Here is a 22,287-nt window from a genome sequence, read left to right on the forward strand (position 1 = left end):
TCCTTAAATTCTGACCTTTTATTTTCAGTGTGAGACTTGATATAAAGTGGAAATCTCTTCCCCACCACCTCATTTCTGTGGAGCATGTCCCAATACAGCAGAAACTTTTGAAATACAAAAGAAAATCCCCTTCAAAGGAGAAAGCTTCTCTTGCATGTAAACTTTAAAAATCAACCCCCCTTAACACCAGCTTCCAGAACCTTCTGTACAAGCTTAAACAATCTGGGCCAAGACAACATTTTCTCAAACACAGCAAAACAATCAGTTTTTCCTCATCCATATCCATTGTTCAGCTCCTCTGGGGAAAAGCAGTTTTGTAACACAAGCAGCAGCAGTACCTGGGGAAATACCCAGGGAAAGGATTGTCTGGTATTCCTGGCTCCAGGCAGCTGCTGCACATCAGGCAGGGTAAAGCAGCATGAGGAGACATCCCTTGTATCCTCTGTCCACAGGTTTTTGCTACAAAGAGGAAAATTCCATGGTTTTAACAGTCCTGCTCTGCTTTTTCCTCTGATTTGCAGAGGTGGCCGTAGATTTCTAAGCAGCTCCTGTGAGGAGAGAAAGGAAATTTAGGTTATGGAATATTTACATCAATGCTTTGGCTGGAGAAAAGGGGAAAAACGGTTCTTTTCATAGTATGGAAGAAAAAGGAGTTGGGAAACACTTCAAGAGGCTCAGTCCATGGTCTTGAGAGTGTGTGGGAACTTGAGAGTTCCAGAGCCCTTGGCAAACAGGATTTACAGAAGGGAATGTCATTTTTGGGGGGGAGCTGCTGGAAAAGGCAGCTCAGAGCTGCACTTAACTCTCAGCACCTCAGAGCAAATGTGAAAGCTCATTTGAAGGTGTCACTTCCAGGGATGGCAGTTTGTACATCCCAGGAGTTCAGAGACTCCCCTGCTGTACTTGGGATTAAATGCTGGGCTGTGATTTAGGAGAAGCCCAGGCTGCAAGGACAGGGCTGAACCCTGAATGCAGTTTGTCCCCTTGGGAATGGCTGGTGACAGCACAGGCTGAGAGAGCTCATCATAAAAAAAACTTTGGGGGTGGGAATGTCCCCCTGTGGTGTGTTTGAATGAGGAGGTTTGGGTTCAGAAGGGGGGAAAAGGAATGCTGAAGGAGCAGTGAGGCTGCAGAAAATGGTTCAGAGTGTCCAGCTGAGGCTGGAATAACAACAGCTCTAAGCTGGGTGAGTGAAACAATCCACAAACTCACAGAGCTTTAGAAATTCCTGTGCAGTGAAGATCTGAGTGAAACCAGGAGTTCTGCATCCCAAAGCCAAACCTCAGCTCCTTTCCACATCTTCCAAGGAAACCACCACTTAAATTGCCACACCTGCTTCTTGGGAAGCCACTCCACTCCTCTGTGGGGGTTTCCAACAAATCCCTCTTTGCTGTTGGGTAAAGGGGCTGGAATTCCTTTGGGATTCCTTTGGAAAAAGGGGCTGTGCTGTCCCCCACTGGGAGCTCTTCCCCACCATCCCTTTCCTCCTCCCAGCCCCTCTTTGGGCTGATCCCCGCTTTGGGATGAGACCCAAACTCACTTGTAGATGGAGAGCTCCCGGTGGAGGCTGGTCCTGAGCTCCTCCAGCTCCTGGTTCTTGCGCTGCTGGAGCTGCACCCCGTTCTTGAGCTCCTTCAGCCTGTCCTCCAGCTCCTCCACCTGCTCCTGGGGGACAAAAGGAGGGGATCAGCTGAGGGAGGAGCAGCAGTGCTGCACTGCTTCCTTCTCTCCTCAGGATCTCCTGTGGATCCTGCTCGGGACAAGCACAGCCACGCTGCCCCTGCCCAGCCACACCCTTTAAAAACCTCTGCAAAAAAAGCTTGGTTTTAATACAAAAGTGGGAATTTGGGCTGGGCTGTGCTTTGTCCTTAGGCTTCTCCTGGCTGCTTGGTTTTGTCCCCTAAACAATTTAGTGTGTGTTTTGAGAAGCTGCCAGAGCTGTATAAACCCATGAGTCAAAAGGAGATGAATTAGGAATTTGGTAAAAGGAAAATGTGGAGGCACTCCAGGGGTCCAAGGGACCCTGAAAATCCAGGACAAGCCATGGAGTGGGTGCTGGTGGTTCTGATCCCCATCCCAGCAGGGTGGAGCTGTGATGGGAGGGGAATGGCAGCTTCCAGAAACTGCTGGGAGGAGGCAGCGATTGCCAGCTGAGAACAGAGAGTGTTGAAAGGGGGGAGATTAATTGTGGAGCCTCTTTGCCAAATGTGCTCTTGAAGAGATTGAATTGCCTTGTCCCTCAGGCCGAGGGGATGCCTGGCCCTGCCAGAAATAACCCTCCCAGGAGGCAGCCTGGCCCCAGGGCTGTGGGGACACAGGTGAGACCCTTCCTGGCAGAACCTGCCCCACCAGCAGAGGGATTTGAAAGAAAAGCCACCTTTATTTAAAACTGGCTTTTTCAAGTGTTTTGGCTCAGTCCAGTGCTTGGAGGAGATACAGCAAGTGTATGGTGCCTGTGCTCAGCAGCATCACTCAGCTTTGGGAAGGAAATCCCCCATCCCTTCCACCTCATCTCTGGAGCCATTTCTGAGGGGCCAAAACCAAGTGAATATATTCAGAAGAAACCTATTTTCCAAGCTGGGTGAAGCCCCAAGCTTTCCCACTACATCTCTGGGTTTGCTTTATGCCCGGGGGCTGCTGTTTCACCTGGCCCATGCCAGGGTGTGGGATAATTTTATTTCCAACCAGCAGGAGCTATTCCACATCCTCCCCATCCTCACCCACCCCACTCCTTCCCTGGGCCCTACAAGCAAATCCTGCAGCATCCACATTTCCCTGGATGCAAAGCACCACTCCCACTCTCAGAAAGAGGATGGAGTGCTGCCCTTTGGGGCACGTACCCGGTACTGCCCGACCTCCTCATCCCTTTTCTGCTTGACCAGGACAATCTGCTCCTCCAGGCTGCGGTTCTGCAGCCTCAGCCTGCTGACCTCACCCTGCAAGGGCCTCAGGGCTTCCTTCATGCCCTGGATCTCTCCCTGCATCTCCTGCAGCGCCCTGGCCCCGGCCTCACGCCGCTCCAGCAGCCGCAGCAGCTGAGGCTCGTAGTGCTCCTCCAGCCCCCGCCGGCTCTCGGCCACGAAACTCTCGAATTCCACGGAAAGCCGGCGGCTCTCCTGGAGGTACAGGTTGTCCTGCCGGCAGGGCGGAGCCTCCAGGCGCTGCCTCAGAACTTCCTTCTCCTTCTCGCAGGTTTCCTTCAGCTGGGACAGTTCCCCCGAGAGCTGCCCAGCCTGGCTCTCCAGCTCGCCCTGGTAGGCGGCGTGCTGGGAGAGGTCGTGCCGGCGGCTCTCCAGCTGGTACTGGCAGGCCACGCATTCCTTGGTCACCTTGAAGAGTTTCTGCTTGATCTGGCGGATCTCATCCCGCAGGTTGTCCCTCTCCAGCTCCACCTTGGCCAGCAGCCTGCAGGCTGCCTGGATCTCCTCGTGGGCATGGCGGATCTCCTGCAGCGCCGGCTCGCGGAGCTGCGCCAGCTCGGCGATCAGCCTGTCCCTCTCCCTCTCCAGCTGCTCCACGATCTCGATGCACTCCTGGAAATAATTCCCCAGCTCTTCCAGGGTCAGGCACTGGTGCTCTGTGGCATCAGCATCCAGAGGGTTGCCTGCTCCCTCTGTGTCCATGTCCAGCGGGATCCCTGCCCCGTCTGCGTTGTCTGGGATCCCTGCCCTGTCTGTGTCCATGGCCAGCGGGATCCCTGTCCCACCTTCATCCACATCCAGCAGAATTCCTGCTGCATCCGCATCCCCTGGGGTCCCTGTCTCACTTGCATCCACGTCCAGTGGAATCTCTACTCCGTCTGCATCCATGTCCAGTGGGATTCCTGCCCCACCTGCATCCACGTCCAGCGGGACTCCTGCCACGTCCACATCCAGTGGGATCCCAGCCCTGGCTGCATCCTCATCCAGCTGGGTCCCTGCTGCATTTTGCTCCGAGGGAGGATCTCTGCTGGGAGCTTGCAGCTCCTGGTTGGAGTCTGGGCTGCCCCTGTGCAGGGGTTTGGATCCGTTCCCTGCTGGATCCAGCGGGGTGTGAGGACACTGTGGGTGTGGAGCACCTCCTTCAGCTGCTCCCTGTGGGGCTGAGGGTGCTCTGGCTTCATCCAGCTGCAGCTCTGGAGGGGGCTCGGGCTGTGCCATCAGGTCCCTGGAAAGGAGAGGGGATGTGATCCAGAGCAATGAGTGTAACAGGTCCCAGCCTTTCCTCCGCACCCGGTGAGACCCCAAAACCAGGGGGATCCCACCATGTCCCTGCTGTGTCACCCACAGGGCTGGGCTCAACGCTGTGGTGACAACCTGAGCCCAGACTGTCCAAAATAATGAAAGAAAATCCAGTTAAAACCCTATTAAAGTGTCTGACTGCCATGGAGGAGGAGTGAGGGGTGCAAACCCAGACCCCAACCCCAAGAGCTGCTCCAGTGCCAACCCATTAGGGCTGCACCGACCTGAGCCGTGTGAGCACTCCCTGGAAAACCCGCCGGGGCTTTTAGCGGTGTGGATAACCTCACGGCAAGGGAATGCGCTGCTGGAAGCACGGGCAGGCTCCGGGATGACTGAGATGGAGAGAACCCCCCACGCAGAGCCCCGGGCGAGCGGCAGCGTCTGCAGCAGGAGCCGGCGAGCTCCGCGCTTTGCAGAGTCATCCGATCCCGGCATTGTCCCCAGGCACGGCACCTGCAGCTGCCACCCCCGAGCCCCGGCTCTCGCATTCTCCCGGCTGCTATTTGGGGTAGGATGGAGACAACAAGGCTCGGGGACGAGCAGGGGTTTTTTCCTGCTGCTGCCAGGAGCCGGTGGGATGGGTGGGAGGATGCTCTCACCTCTCGGCCACGCCGCTGAGCTCATGTCTAGTCATTCCCGAAGGAATGAGCACAGGCTGGCACTCTCAGGCACTGAGCTGGGAGCAACGGCTTTGAGCAAAGAACTGATTTTCAGCGATACTTTCTCTCCTAATAAGGCAGTTTTTCGGCACTGCTGACACATCGCAGCCTCGGACTGAACGGCCGGAGGCTGGAGAAAGGGCAGCAGCTGCAAAGGTGGGAAAAGGCTCCCCTGCCCCGTTTTTCCTTGCCCTCCCCGCTGCCAGCGCTTGTTTTTCAAAGTTCTTGGATCCGCTTCTCACGGGCAGGACGGGAGGGGAAGGCTCCGTCCTGCCTTCCCAGCGGGGCGGGGGGTTCTCTCCCTCTCATCCCCCTTCATCCCAGGGCCCCCCAGAACTCCTGCGTGCCCCACAGGGACCTTCCCCCACTACCTGATTATTCCTGAGGGTCCGGGAACGCTGAACCTCAGATCCCCCCACCCCATCCCTGCCCCTCTCCTGCCCCATCGTGCTGAGGATCCCGCACCCACGGGACCCTCCGGGGGACCCCGGCCCTTTCCTGCCTTTATTCCCAGCCCTGCTTGCCCGGGTGGGCTCTTACCTTCCTCCCCTGGAGCCCAGCGCTGCCGGCTCTGCGCTGTACATGGGCTTAGCATGGGGCGGAGAGGGGTTATTAATAAACAGAGCTGGAAATCAGACTCCCCGGAGCAGCCGCTTCCCCAGCAGTGCCAGCTGCGGGCGCTGCCTTCCTCCGCCCCGGGAGGAGGAGGAGGAGGAGGAGGAGGAGGAGGAGGGCGGGGAAGGCCCGGCTGGCTGCATCCCTGGCAGAGGCAGCCGCAGGGACGGGCTGCAGCCAGCCCGCATCCCCGGAGAGCAGCCCTGGCAGCCCCCACCCCGCCCCGGCTGTTCCCAGCCTTGATTTATGGGCGAGCTCGGCTTTGTGGCCCCTTGCCGTGCCTGCCACTGGCGGATCCTTCCCTGAATCCGCAGGTCCCCAACCCGCTGGGTGCTGGGCAGGGCTGGGATGGGGATAATGGGGTCCCCTGGGGCTGTGGGGTTTGGCTGTGGTGGGAGGGGAAATGCCAGAGGATGCAGCTCGTGGCCCCCAAATGCCGAGGGTAGAATGAGATTTATGAGGGTGCTGGTCTTGCTCTCCCCGGCTATTGATTATCGATGGATTAAATACCGATGTCTCGGGGTCTTTTCTACGCCCCACAAACCCACAAACCCCAGTAATGGCAGAGCGCAGCCTCTGCTTCCTCTTCCGCCCATACCCGATCCCTGCCACCCTTTTCCCTCTGTTTTGGGGGTGCAGAAGGCGGCGTCTCTCCCTGCGAGGCCCCGTGGTGGCCGTGGTCACACTCCTGGGCGTCCAACAGCGACACTGCCCTCGCCCGCTTGGTTTCCCACCTCTGCCCACGCACAGCTCTTCCCTCCCACGCTGCCCATCCACGTTCTCCCCACTCTGCGGATCCTAAACCCACCCTTTCTCCATCACATCACCAACAAATATTTACCTAAAATTCCAATTTTAGATCTATTTTGAGGCGTGGGTGCATCATCCCGGGGTCACCCTTTGCCCTGGTGGAGGTGCCCCCCGTGCCTACCTCTGCCCGCTCGGGCTCCTGCCGTGCCCAGGAAGTCGCCACTCGCCTCTCAGGAAGTCTCGGCTTTACGTGCCCCGAAAGGAGCCAGCAGCGCGCACCGCAGCCTGCGACATCGCCCGGTGCCACCGCCCCGTCACTGTCACCGCCACCTTGCCCATGGCTCGCTGGCCACGGGGCTGCAGAAATCGAGTTTAAAATAACAGCGCTGGTCCATCCTTCGGGAACAGAGCTTTAAAAGGAAAAGGGAGATTTGAGTGGGTTTTTTTTTTTTCTCTTTTTTTGGACCCCGTTGCTTTTTTCAGCGTGACACACCTTCTTTTTCTCTCTCTTTTTTTTTTCCATGAAGCGCCTTTATTTTTGACTCAGTCGGAGAGGAATGCTGCTAATTCGCACAAGTTGGGTGTATAAATATCTATCTAGAGCTGCGACTGCCAAGGGGAAAAACCTGCGGATCACACGGGCTGAGTCCAACAACCCTTGTAGGGCCTGGAGGGGACAATGACAGCGGCGAGTCCGGGCTGGGCTTTATCTGATGAGCTGCCAAGGGCAGGGTGGGGAGTGAGGAGGCTCAGCTGTTCCCCCTGCGTAAGCGGATACCCCAGCCAGGCCCCGGCACGGGGATGTTTTGTGGATATAACCAAGCAACAGGCGGCTCCGGTGTCCCCGGTGTCCCCGGCAGAGCCGCGGGCACAACGCTGGGGCCGGGCGGTGCAGGGAGACGCCGCCGGCAGCCAACAGCGTGGACTTTGCTCCGGTAAATAGAGCTGGAGGGTGTTACCGGCGCTGCCAGAGGCGAGGAAAAGGCAGGAGAGAGCTGGAGAGACGGAGAGTTTGAGATGCGGCTGTTGGGATGAGTGGCAGCGGGATCCGCCGGCTGTGGGGAGCAAAGAGCAGCCGTGGGGCGCTTCACCCCCTCTCTGCTGCCCTGGGGCTTTGTTTCCCTTCCTGGTGGATTTTTTTTTTTCCCGTCAAGCACGGCAGACCTGCCCCAAGGGCAGGGACCCAGCTGGCACTGCCACCACCAGCCTGGCACTGCCACTGCCACTGCGGCTGTGCCCGCCCGATCTTCAGGGACAGGCTGGAAGTGCCAGCCCGACTCCAGGGCTGTGGCAGCGCCGGCAGCTCCACGGCGTGTCCAAAGGAATTGCAGCGTGGATGGGATTCGGGAGGATTTAGGATGGCTGTGCCCTCGCTCGCTGTGTTTGCCGAGGGCGCGGGGTCCGGCTGCCAGAGCCGGCCCCTCGGGTGTGGGAGCTGCAATCTGATCCCAGGGGAAAATGTGATTCATCCCTGGAGCTGGGAGCGCTTCCAGAGGAGGCTGCTGGCTCCGAGGGCACCGTGCGCCCACCCTGCCCTGCCCTGCCCGGCCCGGCCCGGGTGAAGGGTCCCTGGGTGGTTCCCAAACTGCACCTGGGGGGTTTCAGCCAGGTTTGGGGGATTGGATGCCGCTGTCCCCTTGGGAACAACCTGGTTTGCTTCGCCTCCTGCCTCAGTTTCCCCAGCTGAGAGCTGGGGTGGCTCCTGGAGAGGGAGGGGAGGTTGCCCAGCAGGGATGGGGGAGGAGGAGGAGGAAGAAGAAGAAGAGTGAAACGTGGGCAGGTGCCCGGCTGGGGCAGGGATGAAAGGGGAGCTGAAGGCTCCGTCTGCCCCGCAGGGACCTCGGGAGCTCCCCGGGAGCAGGGCCAGCCCGTGTCCCGGTGCCACAGGCGCCAGCGGCTCCGCTTATCTGGGCGCTGGGTCCCGCTTTTCCTGCGGGGACGGGATGAGGAAACATCCCAGCAGCTCCTGAGGGAGGCACCGGCCCAGCCGGGGGACTGAGGGGCTGAGGGGCGGTTCCAGCCGCGGGGATTTCTCTGCTCCCACACCCCGCTCCTCCGGCGCTATCGCTGCTCAGCCCAGATGTTGGGATCAAACATCTGCCTCAAGGCTGCGTGTCCTGGCAGCTCCCCGAGGTGTCACCTGTGTCACACCCGGGGGGATTTCACACCCCAGGGCCGGGGCTGGCACTCGCTGTCAGCCCTGGGGGGCGGCTCTGATGTGTCCGTGACATCCCACATGGCACCGAGGCTGTGCTGACATTCCCACAGGCTCTTCTCTTTCAGGAAAGGTTCAGGATGCTCACACAGGAGCAGGAGATGCCTCCTGTCCCTGTCACCACACGGGTGATGCTCCCGGGCTGTGACAGCGCTAGGGATCTGGGAAGGGACACACATCACTATTTATCCACCCCATTCCATGTGCCCCGCACCTGAGCGAGGAGATCAGCGCCTCCCTCTTCCCATTCAAAACCCATTTTCAACTGAGCTGATTTTCAACAGTCCCCGCGTCCCAACGATCTCCAGCGGGGTCACCGCGGCTTTTTCCATCCCCTGGGGCAAGAAATGGGAGCAGGAGCCGCTTCCTCCTGCAGACGGGGTTGGGGGCCAGCAGCTCCTACTCGGGGTGGGAAGCGGCACCCACGGGGCTCGAAGGGATGCGGGAGGACCTTGTGTGATGCCACGGCTGGCAGACCACGGTTTGGCTTCTTTATTTTGGGTTTCCCTTCCCGGGATCAGGCACGGGGAAGGGGCTCCTGGCAGAGTTTGACCTGCTGTCCCCAGGGAAATCCCGATATCCTGTGATCATCCTGGCCCTGCAAGTGGAAATGTGTGGGGACCCCGCACGCTGCTGGCCCTGAAGCTCTCTGGGAGTTTTCTGGGTCCCTCCACGATGTGCTGGTGCTTTAAGGAGCTCCTGGAATTTCCTTCCTCCTCACCTTCCTCCTCTGCTTCCCTCCCCCTCTGATGGGAGCTCTCCCCACAGCACAACCAATACTCTCCTCCTCTCTCACTGTGATTATTTGGACAATGCTCCATTACTCTGTGTAGAAATATTTTTCAAACTGGTTCTGCTGCCACACAAAGAGGGGAAAGATGAAAAATGGGAATTTTTTTTTTTTTTTTTTTTTGGAGGCTAATGACTCGGAAGTCAGAGCCAGCAGCAGAAAGTCAACACAAACGTCCTAATTGGGGATTAGGATCTCCTCAGTGCAGTTCAACTCGACGTGGGTCAGCAAAGCCCAGGGGAGCAGTGACATGCTCAACCTTCATCCTGGAAAGGAATCAAACTCCTGGGATCACTGAGGGGCACAGAGGTGCCAGGAAATTTCTGCCCAACTCTTTCCAGTGCTCATTTCAGTCTTGAGTTTGGGTTCAGATGGGTGAAAGGGGGGGGATGTGAGGCAGAAACACAAAAGCACAGCAAATCCCGTCCTTTCCACAGGTGTCAGCACAGGTTTGGAGCTGAATCCCCATCCCTGGGAAGCAGCAGGATGCTCAGGTTGCACAGCCCACAGTGGCTGAATCCCACAGGAGATGCTGATGTGCTGGGAAGCCTGAGGGATGCACAGGCTTCTTGCTTTAGAAATCCTTCCAGCCATTTCCAGCAGCTGGCAAACTCCTGGGCATGTGGCCAGGCCCTGTGAGCATCAGGGAAGGACGAGGCTCCCACAAAACCAGCAGGAAACTCAGACCCAAACCCTCGGAGCCAGGAGCATGGAAATGCAGCAGAAACCACCTGTGTTCTCCTTAGGATCACTCCCTTGGCTTTGTCACCAAACTGCTGCTGCTCCAACCCAGTCCCTCTGTGCCCTGTTGTCCCCTCTCACAATCATGGAATGGATTTTGTTGGAAGGGAACTTAAAACTCACCTTCCACCATCCCAGGTTGCTCCAAGCCCCATCCTTGGACACTTCCAGGGATCCAGGGGCAGTCACAGTTTCTCTGGGCGTCCTGTGCCAGGGCCTCCCACCCTCACAGGGAAGGATTTCATCCTGAAATCTAATCTAAATCAGATCAGGCCATGCTCCTGAGCAATGCCAGCTTGTCCTGCACGGTGAAATCCTTCCCGAGAGCTGCTGCCTTTCCCAGGCAGCTCCTGCTGCTCTCCTGGCCTCAGGCAGAGCCTGGGAGAGCCACACCAGGAGCTGAATTCCCTTCCTGACCTGTGCCATTCCGTTTTCAGGAGCTGATTTATCATCAGCAACAAGCAGCAGCGTGGCACAGGCTGCAGGCAGCGCCTTGGTGGCCTCCGTGTCCCCCTGGGGGCTGCCATGGGCTGTGACAGGGCGAGTGCCACCCCCGGGGCCGTCAGGTGAGGTGGCTGCGGGATGGGAAGGGAAGGGCAGGACACGGCTGCCAGCTCCGGGGGACGGGGACAGGGACAGGGACAGGGAGAGGGACAGGGACTGGGAGAGGGACAGCGACAGGGACAGGGACAGGGACAGCAGGGACACAGGGACACGGACAGGGACAGGGACACGGACAGGGACACAGGGACACAGGGACAGGGACAGGGACAGGGACAGGGACACGGACAGGGACAGGGACACGGACAGGGACAGGGACAGGGACAGGGACAGGGACAGGGACAGGGACACGGACAGGGACAGGGACAGGGACAGGGACAGGGACAGGGACACGGACAGGGACAGGGACGGGGACAGGGACAGCCCCCCCGGGGATGTTCGGGACGCCGCCCCGGGGATGACGATGCTGGAATTCCGCGCTCCGCTCCCTCTCGGTGTTTTCCCCGTTTTTCTCCGCCGTTCTGCCGCTGCTGCTCAGCACCTCGGGCCAGCAGAGCAGAGGGTCCCAAGGGCTGGGATCGCCCCCCGCTGTCCCCGCACCGCCCCCCGCGGGGACAAAGCCGGGACCCACCGGAGAACGGGAAGAACCTCTCGGGGAGCCCCGGCAGCGGCGGGAGTGACTCGGGTGGCACCAAGGGGAGGGTCCCCGGTCCCCACGCCCCCGGGGCCACCTGCGGGCGAGTGGGGCGGGAGCCGGTGCGGGCGGAGCTCCCGCAGCCCGGCCCCGCCTCGCACTGAAACTTTCCGTCGGCGGCGGGCGCTCGGCGGGAGCCCGGAGCGGGGCCGGGGCTGCGAGCGGAGCCGAGCCGAGCCGAGCCGGGCGGGCCCGGCCCTATGGGCAGCGGCTGCCGGCGGTGCGGGGCGGTGCGGGGCGCTGCCCGCCGCGGCCATGTCCGCCGGGGCTGCACCTGCGGGCGGCCAGCGGGACCCGGAGCGGGGCGGCGGCGGCGGCGGCTCGGGGGGCGCACCCGGGGCTCCCCCCCGGAGGAAGAAGGCCCGGGCGGGATCGCTGCGCAGGGCGCTCAGCTGGATCCGGGGCCGGCGGCGGCAGCCCAAGGACGGCAGCAGCTCGGGAGGGACGGAGGGAGCAGGTGAGGAGCGGGCGGGGAGGTGGCCACGGTGGCACTTAAGGAGGGGTCACAGTGGTGGCCGCAGGGGAGGTGGGCAAGGAGATTCCCTGTTGGAGGGAGATGCTCGAAGAGGTGTCGAGGTGGTGGCCACGGTGGTGGCTGAGGAGGGGTCACAGTGGTGGCCACGGTGGTGGCTGAGGAGGGGTCACAGTGGTGGCCACGGTGGTGGGATGGCAACGCGTTGAGTGGTGGCTGTGGGAGTGGGCAAGGAGGTGTTGGGGTGGCGTTCAGGATGGTGGCCAAGGTGGCCAAGGCAAGGAGGGACCGAGTTAGTGGCTGTGGAGGGCTCAGGGTGGTGGCAGTGGCCAAGGAGGAGTCACAGCAGTGACCATGGAGGTGGTGAAGGAGAGGTCAAGGTGGTGGCCATGGAGGCTGAGGAGGTGTTCCAGTGGAAGCCAAGGAGGGTCAGGGTGCTGACCCTGGAGGTGGCCAAAGAGGGGTCAGCATGGTGGCAGGACAGGAGTTGAGGTGGTGACCATGGACGTGGCTAAGGAGGGGACACCAGAGGGGCAAAGCTGCTGGCTGTGGTGGTGGCCAGGTGGGGTGGAGCTGCTGGCCGTGGTGGCAGCAGCAGGAGGAGGAGGTGGCAGCTGTGGTGGCAGTGCCCATGGTGGCCGTGGTGGCAGCAGCAGGAGGAGGAGGTGGCAGCCGTGGTGGCAGTGCCCATGGGGCCGTGGTGGCAGCAGCAGGAGGAGGAGGTGGCAGCCGTGGTGGCAGTGCCCATGGGGCCGTGGTGGCAGCAGTGGTGGCAGTGCCCATGGGGCCGTGGTGGCAGCAGTGGTGGCAGTGCCCATGGGCCGTGGGGCCGTGGTGGCAGTGCCCATGGTGGCCGTGGTGGCAGCACTGGTGGCAGTGTCCATCGGGCCGTGGTGGCAGCACTGGTGGCAGTGCCCATGGTGGCCGTGGTGGCAGCCGTGGTGGCAGTGCCCATGGGGCCGTGGTGGCAGCACTGGTGGCAGTGTCCATGGGCCGTGGTGGCAGCACTGGTGGCAGTGTCCATGGGCTGTGGTGGCAGTGGTGGCAGTGCCCATGGGCCGTGGGGCCGTGGTGGCAGCAGGATGGATCCGGCAGTCCCTGGCACAATCTCGCCCCGAGGGCTGGTGCCGGTTCACTGGGTAAGTTCTCCCTGCGCTGAGTCAGAAGGTCACCGGGGCTGAGGGAAATCTGGAGGGGTGCCAGCCACTGCCACCTCCTCCTCCTCCTCCTCCTCCTCCTGGGCAGGGTGTTTGCCTGCTCCAGGTGTGGCCCTTCCTGTCCCAGATATGGCCCTCACCCATGGCCATGGCTCCGTGGCTCAGTCACGTCCCTGCCACCTCCACAGGACAATCCCACAGGGGAAGCTGCTCTGGGTCCCCACTCTTCACCATCCTGGAGCTGTTTTTTGGGGATCCACGGGCTCAGCCAGGGAGCTTTGGCAGAGCGATGGGTGCTGGCTTGTCTGGTCACGCTCCTCTCCTCAGCCCTTTTTTGGCAGCAGTAGATGTCCCAACAAGGGAGGTATCACCCCAAAATCCTCTCCCACCCCACACTGTCGGGGACACTGTCTGTGTCACACCCTGCCCTCCCTGCAGGCACCTCTGGCAGGGATGTTTTGGCTCTTTTGCCAAGGGAGAGGCCTGTTCTGTGCACCCAAGTGCAGCAGGATGCCGTCAGCTGCCACTTTCCTCCTCAGTTTGCTCCAGGGAGTGAATTTCCAGGCACCCAAGCCTGCATGCAGGCACGTTTGCTGCATGGAGAAGAACACAGGGATCTGTGACAGGACAGGAGTGGCTGTGGAAAGGGAAAAGAAGCTTGGGAAGAGCTGAGCTCTCTGCTGGGCTGATCCATCAGATGCTCCTTCCCGGCTCTCCGTGTGTGGATGCTGCTGCCACAGCCCAGCACTGAAACCTGAGCAGAAAAAACGAGATGTGCTGGAACATGTGATGTTCCTCTTCACGGCAGAAACGCCCCCAGCAGCTCTGCCAACCCTTTTTTTCCATATTTTTTTTTTTTTTTTTTTTTTTCCCCATCCTGAAGTTGTACCGTTCACCAGCTAATCCTCAAAATGCCAAGTCACGGCCTGTCAGGGTCACAGCTTGGGGACCTCCTGCCTGCTCACTGTGCTGCTCCCTCACAGATTGTGCCAGCCAGGGCTCTGTCACTGCAGTGCCACCCTGCTGTCCCCTCAGATATGTCCAGGAGAGCTGTCCTGAGTCCCCACAGCCCCTGCTGATGGAGGGGCCATTCAGTGCCCTCAACCCTGGGGACTTTCCCCTCTGGGCTGTGCTTTGGGATGGGAGCTGCCCCAAATTCTGGGATCAGGAGCGAGGATGTGCAGCAGTTGCAGCTTTGCCTGTGTGACTGAATCACCCTCCCCGTGCAATCCCAGCAGGGAGAGCAGCCAGGAGCCCCTCCCTGCTCCTCGGGGCTGGCAGCATCCATCCCTGTGGGATGGGGATAACCCAGCCCTGCAGGATGGGGGGCAGGATGCCTCAGGATCCTGGGATGAGCTGTGGGAAGGGAAGGAGGGTTAGCCCCGGGTGTTTTCTGGGGTTGGCTGTGCCACACACTGCTCTGACCTGCCCGGAGGCAGCGCTGGCCCCGCCGCTGCCATCACGAGCCTTGGTGCAGCAGGACCAGCTGGGAATTGTTCCAGACATCAGCTGGGAGCTGTGGGAGGGGGAGAGGTGCAGCAGGGCCTTGCAGGCTCAGGGTGCTCTCAGCTTTCCCTGTGTCTGTGTGGTGCTGGGGGGATTTTGGATCAGACCAGTGACCCAGCAGTTCCCCATCACCCCCCCTTCCCACAGGTGGGTTTGGTCATGGATTTGGGACAGGGCATCCCTGACCATGCTGGAGGTGGGGAGGATGGCCCCGAGGGATGGGAGAGAGGGGATTTATCACAGGGCTCGTGGATCAGGGCTCATTCCTGGGCACCTGCCCGCTCTGCTGCGGGTGCTGGTGAGGCTGGCATGGCTCAGCACTGAAATCACTGAGAGCATTTCCACTTGGGATCAATCCCTGGGTCCAGCTATCAGCCATCCCATCTCTGGCTGCCCAAACAGCTGAGCTGTGAAGAGGAAAGGCTCTCTAATCCCACTCCTGGGCAATCACCAGCGCCTCTCTGGGGGACACCAGCGGCTCTGGCAGTGGGGGATGGCTCCATCCCAGCTGGAATTGCATCCTGGGGATGCTCTGCCCAGTTTGGTGGATGGAGGTGGGATCCCAGCACCTCACCGTTCCAGCTGTGGTTATTTCCACAATAACCTTTGGAGGCAGAGGAGTGATTAAGCCCCGGGGTGGGGGCTGAGGCGGGGAGAGCAGCTGGGCTGTGCCAAGGGTCAAACACAGAGCAAGGATTTGGGGTGCCTGGCTATTCCCACTCCCTGGGCTGGATTTCTGGGTGCACAGATGTAAACACAGCTCTGGGATGAAGGATGAGCTGCTGCTGGGGTCCAGGGGCTTTAGTCTGTTTTTTTGGCTGCTGCTTTATCCGGCTTTCGCAACATTCTTCTTAATTCCTTGATGAAGTAAAGGAATCGATGTTCCAGAAATATTAAATTAGGATTGGCTCTTTTTTTTTTTTTTTTTTTTTTTTTTAATTTTCCTTTTTGATGCCAGCTTAGTCCAGCAGCAATGATTTCCTGACTGAGGCAGAGGATAGTGATGTTAAAAATAAAGCTTTCAGTGCTCACAGCTGCTTTGTAACAGCAGCAAGTGCTTGTTGGGACTGGGGATTTGCTGTGTGTGGGGTGAGCAGAGGGTGGAGGGGCTGGGCTGTGGTGGGGATTGTGCTCAGTTCCTTTGAGGAAAGGGGTTTTAAGCACTGGAAGGTGTTCAAGAAACAACTGGACGTGGCAGTCAGTGCTCTGGGCTGGTTGATCACAGGTTGGCCTTGATGATCTTGGAGGGTTTTTCCAACCTTAATAATTCTGTGATTCTGTGCTGATGGCTTTTGATGCCACAGGGTGCATGTGAGCCCTCAAGGAAATGTGGGGCTGAGCTGTGGAATCTCCCTGGACGATTATTTCCTCCATCCTCTGCTGCCATGCAGGGTTTGGTGTAAACACAGGGCTTGTGTTTAGCCCTGAGCTCCTCAGCTCAAAGGAGAGGGGAGAGGCGTGGGGATTGTTCCCGAGTGTGTGTGTGTGTGGGAATGAGTTTGTTAATCTGCCAGAGGCACAGAGTGACACTTCAGAAAATGTGAGCAGCAGGAATCCCCTGGCTGGCCTGGCCTGGCACCGGCTGGGCGAACAAAGAGAGGTGTGTCTGCAACCACAGCTATTCCACCTGGAGACAACTGGGAGAATTACCCCTGAGAATAACGTTCCATGAGATCCGATAAAACGATTTCAGCAGGGTCATGTTTCCCCCTGGAAGGGAGCTCTGGTTTCATAAGACAATATCATCATTGACTCTGACTCCGGCAGCGATGGGAACAGAACCCGCTGCAAGGTGAAGAGCTGGGCAAGGATGAAGTGAAAAAACATTTCCCTGCCAAGCAGGAGCCTTGGGCTGGTCCTGCTGTGCATGGATCAAATCCACCTCACCCTGAGCAGGGAGCTGGGCTCCTCTGAGGGCTGGAGCTGGACCTGTCATCGGCAGAGCCGGCCTGGACTCCGGCTGGAGCAGGAAATCATCTGAAACCCTTCTGGTTATGTATTTCTGTTAATGATTGGGGATCTCAAGTGGGGTTTTTGTGTTACCTTTGCCTCGCTGAGCTTTACTTCCCCGTGAAGGGAACAAGGGCTGAATTCCTTTCTCATTCAGGCAGCTCAGCTCCTGCTCTGTGTTTGCTTGGAGATGGGATCAGGTTTAGAAAACACCAGAAGGAGTGGGTGAAACACCAGGGGGGATGGATAGAGCACCAGGGGGGACAGATCTGTCTCCTGTGACAGCACAGAGGGGTCCCCATGCCTGGACTGGCTGCTCTGACCAAGGGAATGTGTGACTTTGGGAAGATCAGATGTGCTTGGGGCAGCCACGCTGTGCTGACCAGATCTGTATCTCAGGATCAGCTTCTCTGCTGCTCCAGGCTCTTATCAGAGTTCTCTCAGTGAATAAAACTGGGTAATTCTGGCCTGGAGAAGAGATTCTGTCTGGAATTATCACCTCTGACCCCCAGTTCCCTATTCTCACACAGTGCTGAGGAGGATGCAAATGCTTCCCCTGCTTTTCCTTCCCTCCCCTTTGGGCTGCACTGAGGTTTTGACAACAAGCAAGGAACTGGGGTGCTCAGCTGTCCCCACTCCCCAGGCTCCCTGAGCCAGATTTCTGTTCACAGCAGCATCAGCCAGGTCTGGCATGCAGGATGAGAGCAGCCCTGCCCACAGATTTCAGGGGGTTTGTGGCCTGGAGCAGCAATGGTGCAGCTCACTGGGGTCTGTGGGGATGCTGGAGCCCCCCGTGCTGCTCTCAGCCCCCCAAATTCAGCAGGGACTGCACCACGAGGCTCGGGAGGAGCTGGAGCTTGGCTCCCCGCGGCTGTTACCCCATCGCAGCTGCTCCAGCTCAGAGAAGCCACTCGGTATTTTTGGCACACGTGGGCTCCGCGGGGTGCCCGGGGCTCGGCTCCCTCCCGGAGCTCTGCCGGCACATCCCGGGCTGTGCCTGGGGGCGGTGACGCCTCGGTGGCCGCGTTCCCTGAGCAAGTGCTGGCACGGAGGGCGCCTGTTTTGGGAGTGGAGGGGGAAGTGTCTCCCTGGATCTGGGGCAGCCTCTCAGTTTCTGAGAGCTGAGCTGCGAGATTTGCTCCGTGTGGCTGCAGAGCAGCTCCCTGGGGCGCTGGAGAGGGGTTTGAGTGGCATAGGGGGGGTCCCGTGTTTTGGGATGGATGCTGGGATGTGCTGGGCACTGCGAGGAAGCCTCGTCCCAGCCTGGAGATGCTCCTGGCTGACCAGAGGAGAAATCTCGTCCCACAGGCACCGGGCAGAGACTCCTGCTCTGCTGCCCTTGTGACCATGACCTTGTTCCATCCCCGCTGCCCCAAGGTGGAAGGGCTGTCCTGTACAGGGATGGAAACAGGGAATGTTTTCATCCCTCATCTCCTTATCAGCTCCCACAGCACATGGGGCAGCAAACCCACGGACAGTCCTTGCCCAGCTGAGCGTGCCCTGCACACCCAGCCAAGCTGGTGAGAAGCTGAACCATCAATATTTCCATGGCTGAGAAGACTGAAGTCCAAAGATTAATTCGGTGCTGATCACCTTGAGAGGTCAGGACAAAGCTACTGGTTGATATTTAATTTTTTCCCTTCTTTCTTGCACCACCTCCCCGGTTTTGTGCCTTTCCCACAAAACCCTCCTTCCTATTTATCCCAGCCTTTGATGAATCACCTAAGGAACATAAACATTGCCAGCAGGAATTGCCCACCACTGCCTGCCTGGCTGACCCCTCCCTGCCCTCGCAGCATTTAATGTTCTAATTAAAACTCAGGAGGGAAAAGTGGCCTTCGGGAAGGGGCCGTGGAGGGGCTCGTCCAGGCGGTGTGGGCAGATTTTGGAGCAGCAATTCCCCTGCTCTGTCCCCTGCCAGCCCTGGCTGCTGGTGGAGCAGGGAGTGGGGCCGAGGTGCACGGGAAGGTGCCGGCAGTGTGAGCAACGTGCTCGTGACTTGCCCCAGAGGCAGGAGTGGCCGTGGGGAGGGCAGAGAGGGGGTTCCCACCCACCCCGGGCTGCGTGGGCGCTGGCATGTGGGTGCTCGCCCTGGTTTTTGGGCAGCGGCCGGACCCAGCCCGTGGCCTCGGGCGCTTTACTCCAGCCTTGGCCGTGCTGTCCTAGCCTTGGTGAGGTGTCCCCCTCCCCAAAATCTACAAAAGGGAGAGGTTTGTACCCGCGGTTGTTTGCGCTGGGGACAGCCAGGAGTAGAAGGGAGGAGAAATCCCAGCCCTGCTCTCGCAGCGCTCGGGGGTGTTTGGCCACCGGGGCGTCTCCCTCCAGCCCTCTCAGCCTCTCGCTATCACCCAGGCATCCCCGCCGGAGGGATGGGGCTGGGAGGGTGCTGTGGGATCCGCCGGGCGATCCCGGCAGGCCCCTCCTCTCTGCCCGTACCATTGGCTCCGGCGCGGCCGCCTGCGAGCGCTCGGCTCCGCGGGGCTCGGAGCGATGGGAGCGGGCGGCTGAAGCCGCCGTGCGCCGGGGCCGTGCCGGAGCCCCAAGCTCGGCCATGTAGCACCGCGGTGCCCTCCACCCGGCCGCGGTGGAGGCGGCAGCGGCCTCATGGGCAACGCGCACCGCAAGAGGAGCCCGGCGGGCAGCAAGCCCGGCTCCTCCTGGCCCTTCGGCCGCGCCGGGAAGCCCAGGGCAGGTAGGACCGTGGGGATACCTGGGGATGGCGGGTTTTTGGGGGAGTTCCCCGCTTTGGGGTGTTTTAAGGGAAAGTTCGCCACTTGTGTTCTGCTGGAGTGGGGGGTGAGGGGGAGGCTTGGCTGTGCCCTCGCTGAGCTGAGGGGCAGGAGCAGCCCCCGAGCGCAGGGTGGGAGCTGGGGGAGCCCCCCTGGCTGCGGGCAGGGCTGTGCTGACGCGCCGGGGAGCTCGCGGCGCTATCAGGACGGGATCAGCTGAATGAGTTACTGATTTGTTTTCCAAGTGAGGTCCCAGCGCTGCCAGCGTCGCCTTCCTCCCCGGCCCCCCGCTCCCATCCCGTGCCTCGGTTTCCCTCGCTGTGCCGCGGGGAGCGGCGCATCTGGGAGTGTTTGCAGGGGCTGCTCCCCCGTCGCCGTCCCCTGCCCGACTGTCTGTCTGTCCATCTGTCTGTCCACACACCGACTGCTCCGCTGCTCTCTGCTCCATCTCCATGGATGCCAGAGGAAAGGCCAGGAGGAAGAAAGGGCCGAGGTCTTTCCTGCAGGGACGAGGAGCAGGGAAAGGGTCCCACGGCAGCCTGGACCCACAGCGAACCCGTGGGGTGCCTGCTGAGCTCCCTCCGTGGTTCCTCCATCGGAGCAGGGTGATGCCGGCAGGGAAGGTCTCTCGCAGTGACATCGTCCCCGTCCCGGGGTTGCTGACTCCCCCAGTGGTGGCATTAAAGTGTCCCCTTGTCCCCAGCCCAGCCTGAGCCGAGGAGGAGCCTTGGCAGTCGCATGGGCAGGATCACAGGAGCAGGGCTAGCAGAACCAAGGGGTGGCAACTGTGTGGTTTTCCCCCACCAGCCCTGAGGGATCCCCGCTGTCCTTCCTGCCCTGTTTCCCTCACTCTTTACAGGCAGCAGCCACCCAGATGTGTGAGCCCAGCTGTCCTCGGGGTAAACAGGGTCTGGAGTCAGCTCTGCACAGGCTCGGGGACTGTACTCGGAGCAAAACCACCCCAGAGGTGGGGCCCGGGATGGGGAGACCCCGCAGGTGCACAGGCAGAGAGAGCTGGAATGTCCTGGCTGAGAACATCTGCTCGGTGCTCGGGGAAACTGAGGCAGGAGGGTCCCACGTCACCCGTGTCCCTGCTGGGACAGCGTCTCCTTCACTCCACCATGCACTTCTCATCCTCACGGGATGGCTGCAGGTCCTCTCTTGTCCTCTTGCAGGAAGGGCTGGGTGCCATTGCCAGGCTGGGCTGTAGCTGCAATCCCCGGCACATCCTCACCCTTTCCTTGTGGCGTTCCTATCCAAATCTCCATCTCCACTCCGTTCCCTGCCAGCTTTGGGTGTCCCTTGTCAATCCCTGAGCCAGGGCCGTGCCACCCTTCCCCAGGGCTGGCTGGAAGCAGCTCTGCTCCATCTCGGGTGCCCTGGAATGGGCGGGATGTGGGATGATAGAGCCGGGGCAGACCCTGCGTGGCGCTGGGGCCGAAGGCCGTGGGGTGGAAGGTGCTGAGAAAACATGGGGCGAGTTGTGTTTGTTCTCTGCCACGGCTCCATGGCAACGGCGCGGCGGCCACAAAGCCAAAGAATTTGCATTGTGTCGCTTCAGCATTTCGGAGGGCGCAGCCGGGATCACCGGCTGGGGGCAGGGTGTGCCGGCACCCTCCGGACGGGCCCCCGGGCGCTGCCGGCTCCCCCTGCAAGACCCCGGGTGCCTCCGGATTTTGGGCTGGGCAATAATTGCATATGGCGGGCGGCTGGACCAGTGTCCCCAGTTCCTGTCTCTTTGGTGATTGGAAGGTTTATTTGGTCCTGCCGTGCCCGTTGTTGGTGCATCGAGCCCGGGCAGGCACCGGGAGATGGTTCTGTGCTTGTGCCGTGTGTGGGCACCGCCTTTGGGTGCTGAGGGGACAGACAGGGGTCCCCAGGGGCAGGGTGGGCACAGCCGGGGGCTCCGGGGTGGCTCTGCCGCTGCTCCCCGCCTGAGCCCACCCGCTCTGCCCCACCGTGCCCAACCCACGCACCCCGTGCCCGCTCCCTGGCTTGCTCCAGGGGCATCCCCAGCCTCTCGTCCCAGGGCTCGTCCATGCTGGGGAAGGTCCTTGAGCCCCAGGGAGCCCGGAGCCTCTTATCGCCTCCTTATCGGGACTCCCCGCCGGGCCCTGCTGAGTCAGGGCGCAGGAACGTGGCTGCTGGCCAGGCTGCGCCCCGCGGAGTCAGCGGGGACGCGGCTGCGGCCGCCGCGGAGCTCTGGGTGCGGGGTCACCCTCATCCCCCTCGGGGGAAAAAAAATAATCATTGAATGGTTTGATTGGGAAGGGACCTTGAAGCGCTCATCGCTTTCCATTCCCCAGCATAGGCAGGGACATCTTTCACTGCCCCAGTTTGCTCCAACCTGGCCTGGGACACTTGCAGGGATGGGGTGTCCAAATGGCACAGGGGTGACTTGTGGCTGTGAGCGTCCCCAGCAGCAGCAGCAGCAGCAGCAGCAGCCACGGAGCCCCTCGGCAGCCCCGACTCCTGCGGGGCAGCTCCAGTGCGGGCTGAGCAGCTCCGAGCTTTATCTCCTTCGCAGCCTCTCTCCGTGCCAGCCCCACGCTGGGCCGGCTCCGCAAACACCCGGGGGGTGCGGATGAGGGCAGGAGCCGAACCCGGCGGGGGACACAGCGAGATTTACACAGGCGCTTTCTGCAGGCACCGCCAGCCCGGCGCACCCGCCAGCATCCCGCTGCGCCCGGGACTTCCGAGCGCTTCCCGGTGCCCCCTCCTGCTCCTGGAGCCGGGGAGGAGGCGATCCCCGGCAGGCAGCTGCTCAGCTCGGCTCTGCCGTGCCGTGCCGTGCCGTGCCGAGCCCGCTTGGCACGGTCCCGTCAGCGGGAGGCAGGGCTGGGACCTGCCCTGTGGCTCTGGGTTGTCCCCCACCCCATCTCGGTGGCAGCTCCTCTCCCTGCTCCCACATCGCCGTGTCCATCCCCATGGGAGGATCGGCACCTCCGCAGTGTTTCCTTGGAAAAGCCCCGCGGGTTGGGCGCTGCTTGCAAGTACGGGGGAAAAAAAAAAACCTGCAACGTCTTGTCCTTAATCCGACTGCTGGGTTCGCTCCTGCGTGCAGCCAGGTGCCTGCTGTGACAGGCAACGCCTCTGCCGTGGCAGGAGCACCTGGGTGCCCTGCAAACAGCGCCGGGCACGCACACGGGCAGGGGACAGGGGACAGCCAGCCCGGAGCACCGCGGGAGCTGGGGGACACCGAGGGGGTGACAAAGCTGTGGAGTGTGGGAGGAGGAGGCGTTGGTGGCCCAGCCCTGGTCATTCGTGCCTCCGCTGTCTCTGAGGCCC

At 60.7% G+C, this 22,287-nt stretch overlaps 2 protein-coding genes across 5 annotated transcripts in view; one reads left to right on the plus strand and one right to left on the minus strand.

Moving 5' to 3' along the window:
* On the minus strand, positions 1–11,197 carry SYNC (syncoilin, intermediate filament protein). 3 transcript variants are annotated; one of them, XM_056509016.1, is made up of 7 exons: positions 11,123–11,197; positions 10,114–10,248; positions 6,738–9,057; positions 6,426–6,654; positions 2,841–4,146; positions 1,541–1,665; positions 1–548 (listed from the first exon to the last, which is right to left on the minus strand). In XM_056509016.1, exons 5-7 carry the CDS (start codon positions 4,137–4,139, stop codon positions 485–487), a joined length of 1,488 nt encoding a protein of 495 aa, XP_056364991.1. In that variant the 5' UTR covers positions 4,140–4,146; positions 6,426–6,654; positions 6,738–9,057; positions 10,114–10,248; positions 11,123–11,197; the 3' UTR covers positions 1–484. The 3 variants fall into 3 exon arrangements, with proteins under 3 accessions (XP_056364991.1, XP_056364990.1, XP_056364989.1); XM_056509015.1 differs by having other exon boundaries at positions 6,738–9,515; XM_056509014.1 differs by lacking the exons at positions 6,426–6,654; positions 6,738–9,057; positions 10,114–10,248; positions 11,123–11,197 and adding an exon at positions 5,420–5,579.
* The window catches only part of KIAA1522 (KIAA1522 ortholog), a 22,795-nt gene continuing 11,434 nt past the window's right edge, over positions 10,927–22,287 (plus strand). The window contains exon 1 of one of the 2 annotated variants that reach the window (XM_056509008.1): positions 10,927–11,642. In XM_056509008.1, coding sequence (XP_056364983.1) covers positions 10,949–11,642 — 694 coding nt within the window. In that variant the 5' untranslated portion in view covers positions 10,927–10,948. Of the gene's footprint in view, positions 11,643–18,735; positions 18,963–22,287 lie in introns of those variants that run through there. The other variant, XM_056509009.1, reaches the window with a different exon arrangement.

This window comes from Oenanthe melanoleuca, chromosome 23, assembly GCF_029582105.1.
Source record: "Oenanthe melanoleuca isolate GR-GAL-2019-014 chromosome 23, OMel1.0, whole genome shotgun sequence".
In the NCBI taxonomy this organism is placed as follows: domain Eukaryota; kingdom Metazoa; phylum Chordata; class Aves; order Passeriformes; family Muscicapidae; genus Oenanthe; species Oenanthe melanoleuca.

Excerpts from the sequence above, each read along its gene's own strand:
- SYNC (XM_056509014.1), bottom strand. The coding sequence starts at position 5,463 with ATGTACAGCGCAGAGCCGGCAGCGCTGGGCTCCAGGGGAGGAAG. Across the intron at positions 1,666-2,840 it reads AGGAGGTCGGGCAGTACCGG|GAGCAGGTGGAGGAGCTGGA; the intron begins GTACGTGCCCCA and ends TTTGTCCCCCAG. Across the intron at positions 549-1,540 it reads CGGGAGCTCTCCATCTACAA|GAGCTGCTTAGAAATCTACG; the intron begins GTGAGTTTGGGT and ends CTCTCCTCACAG.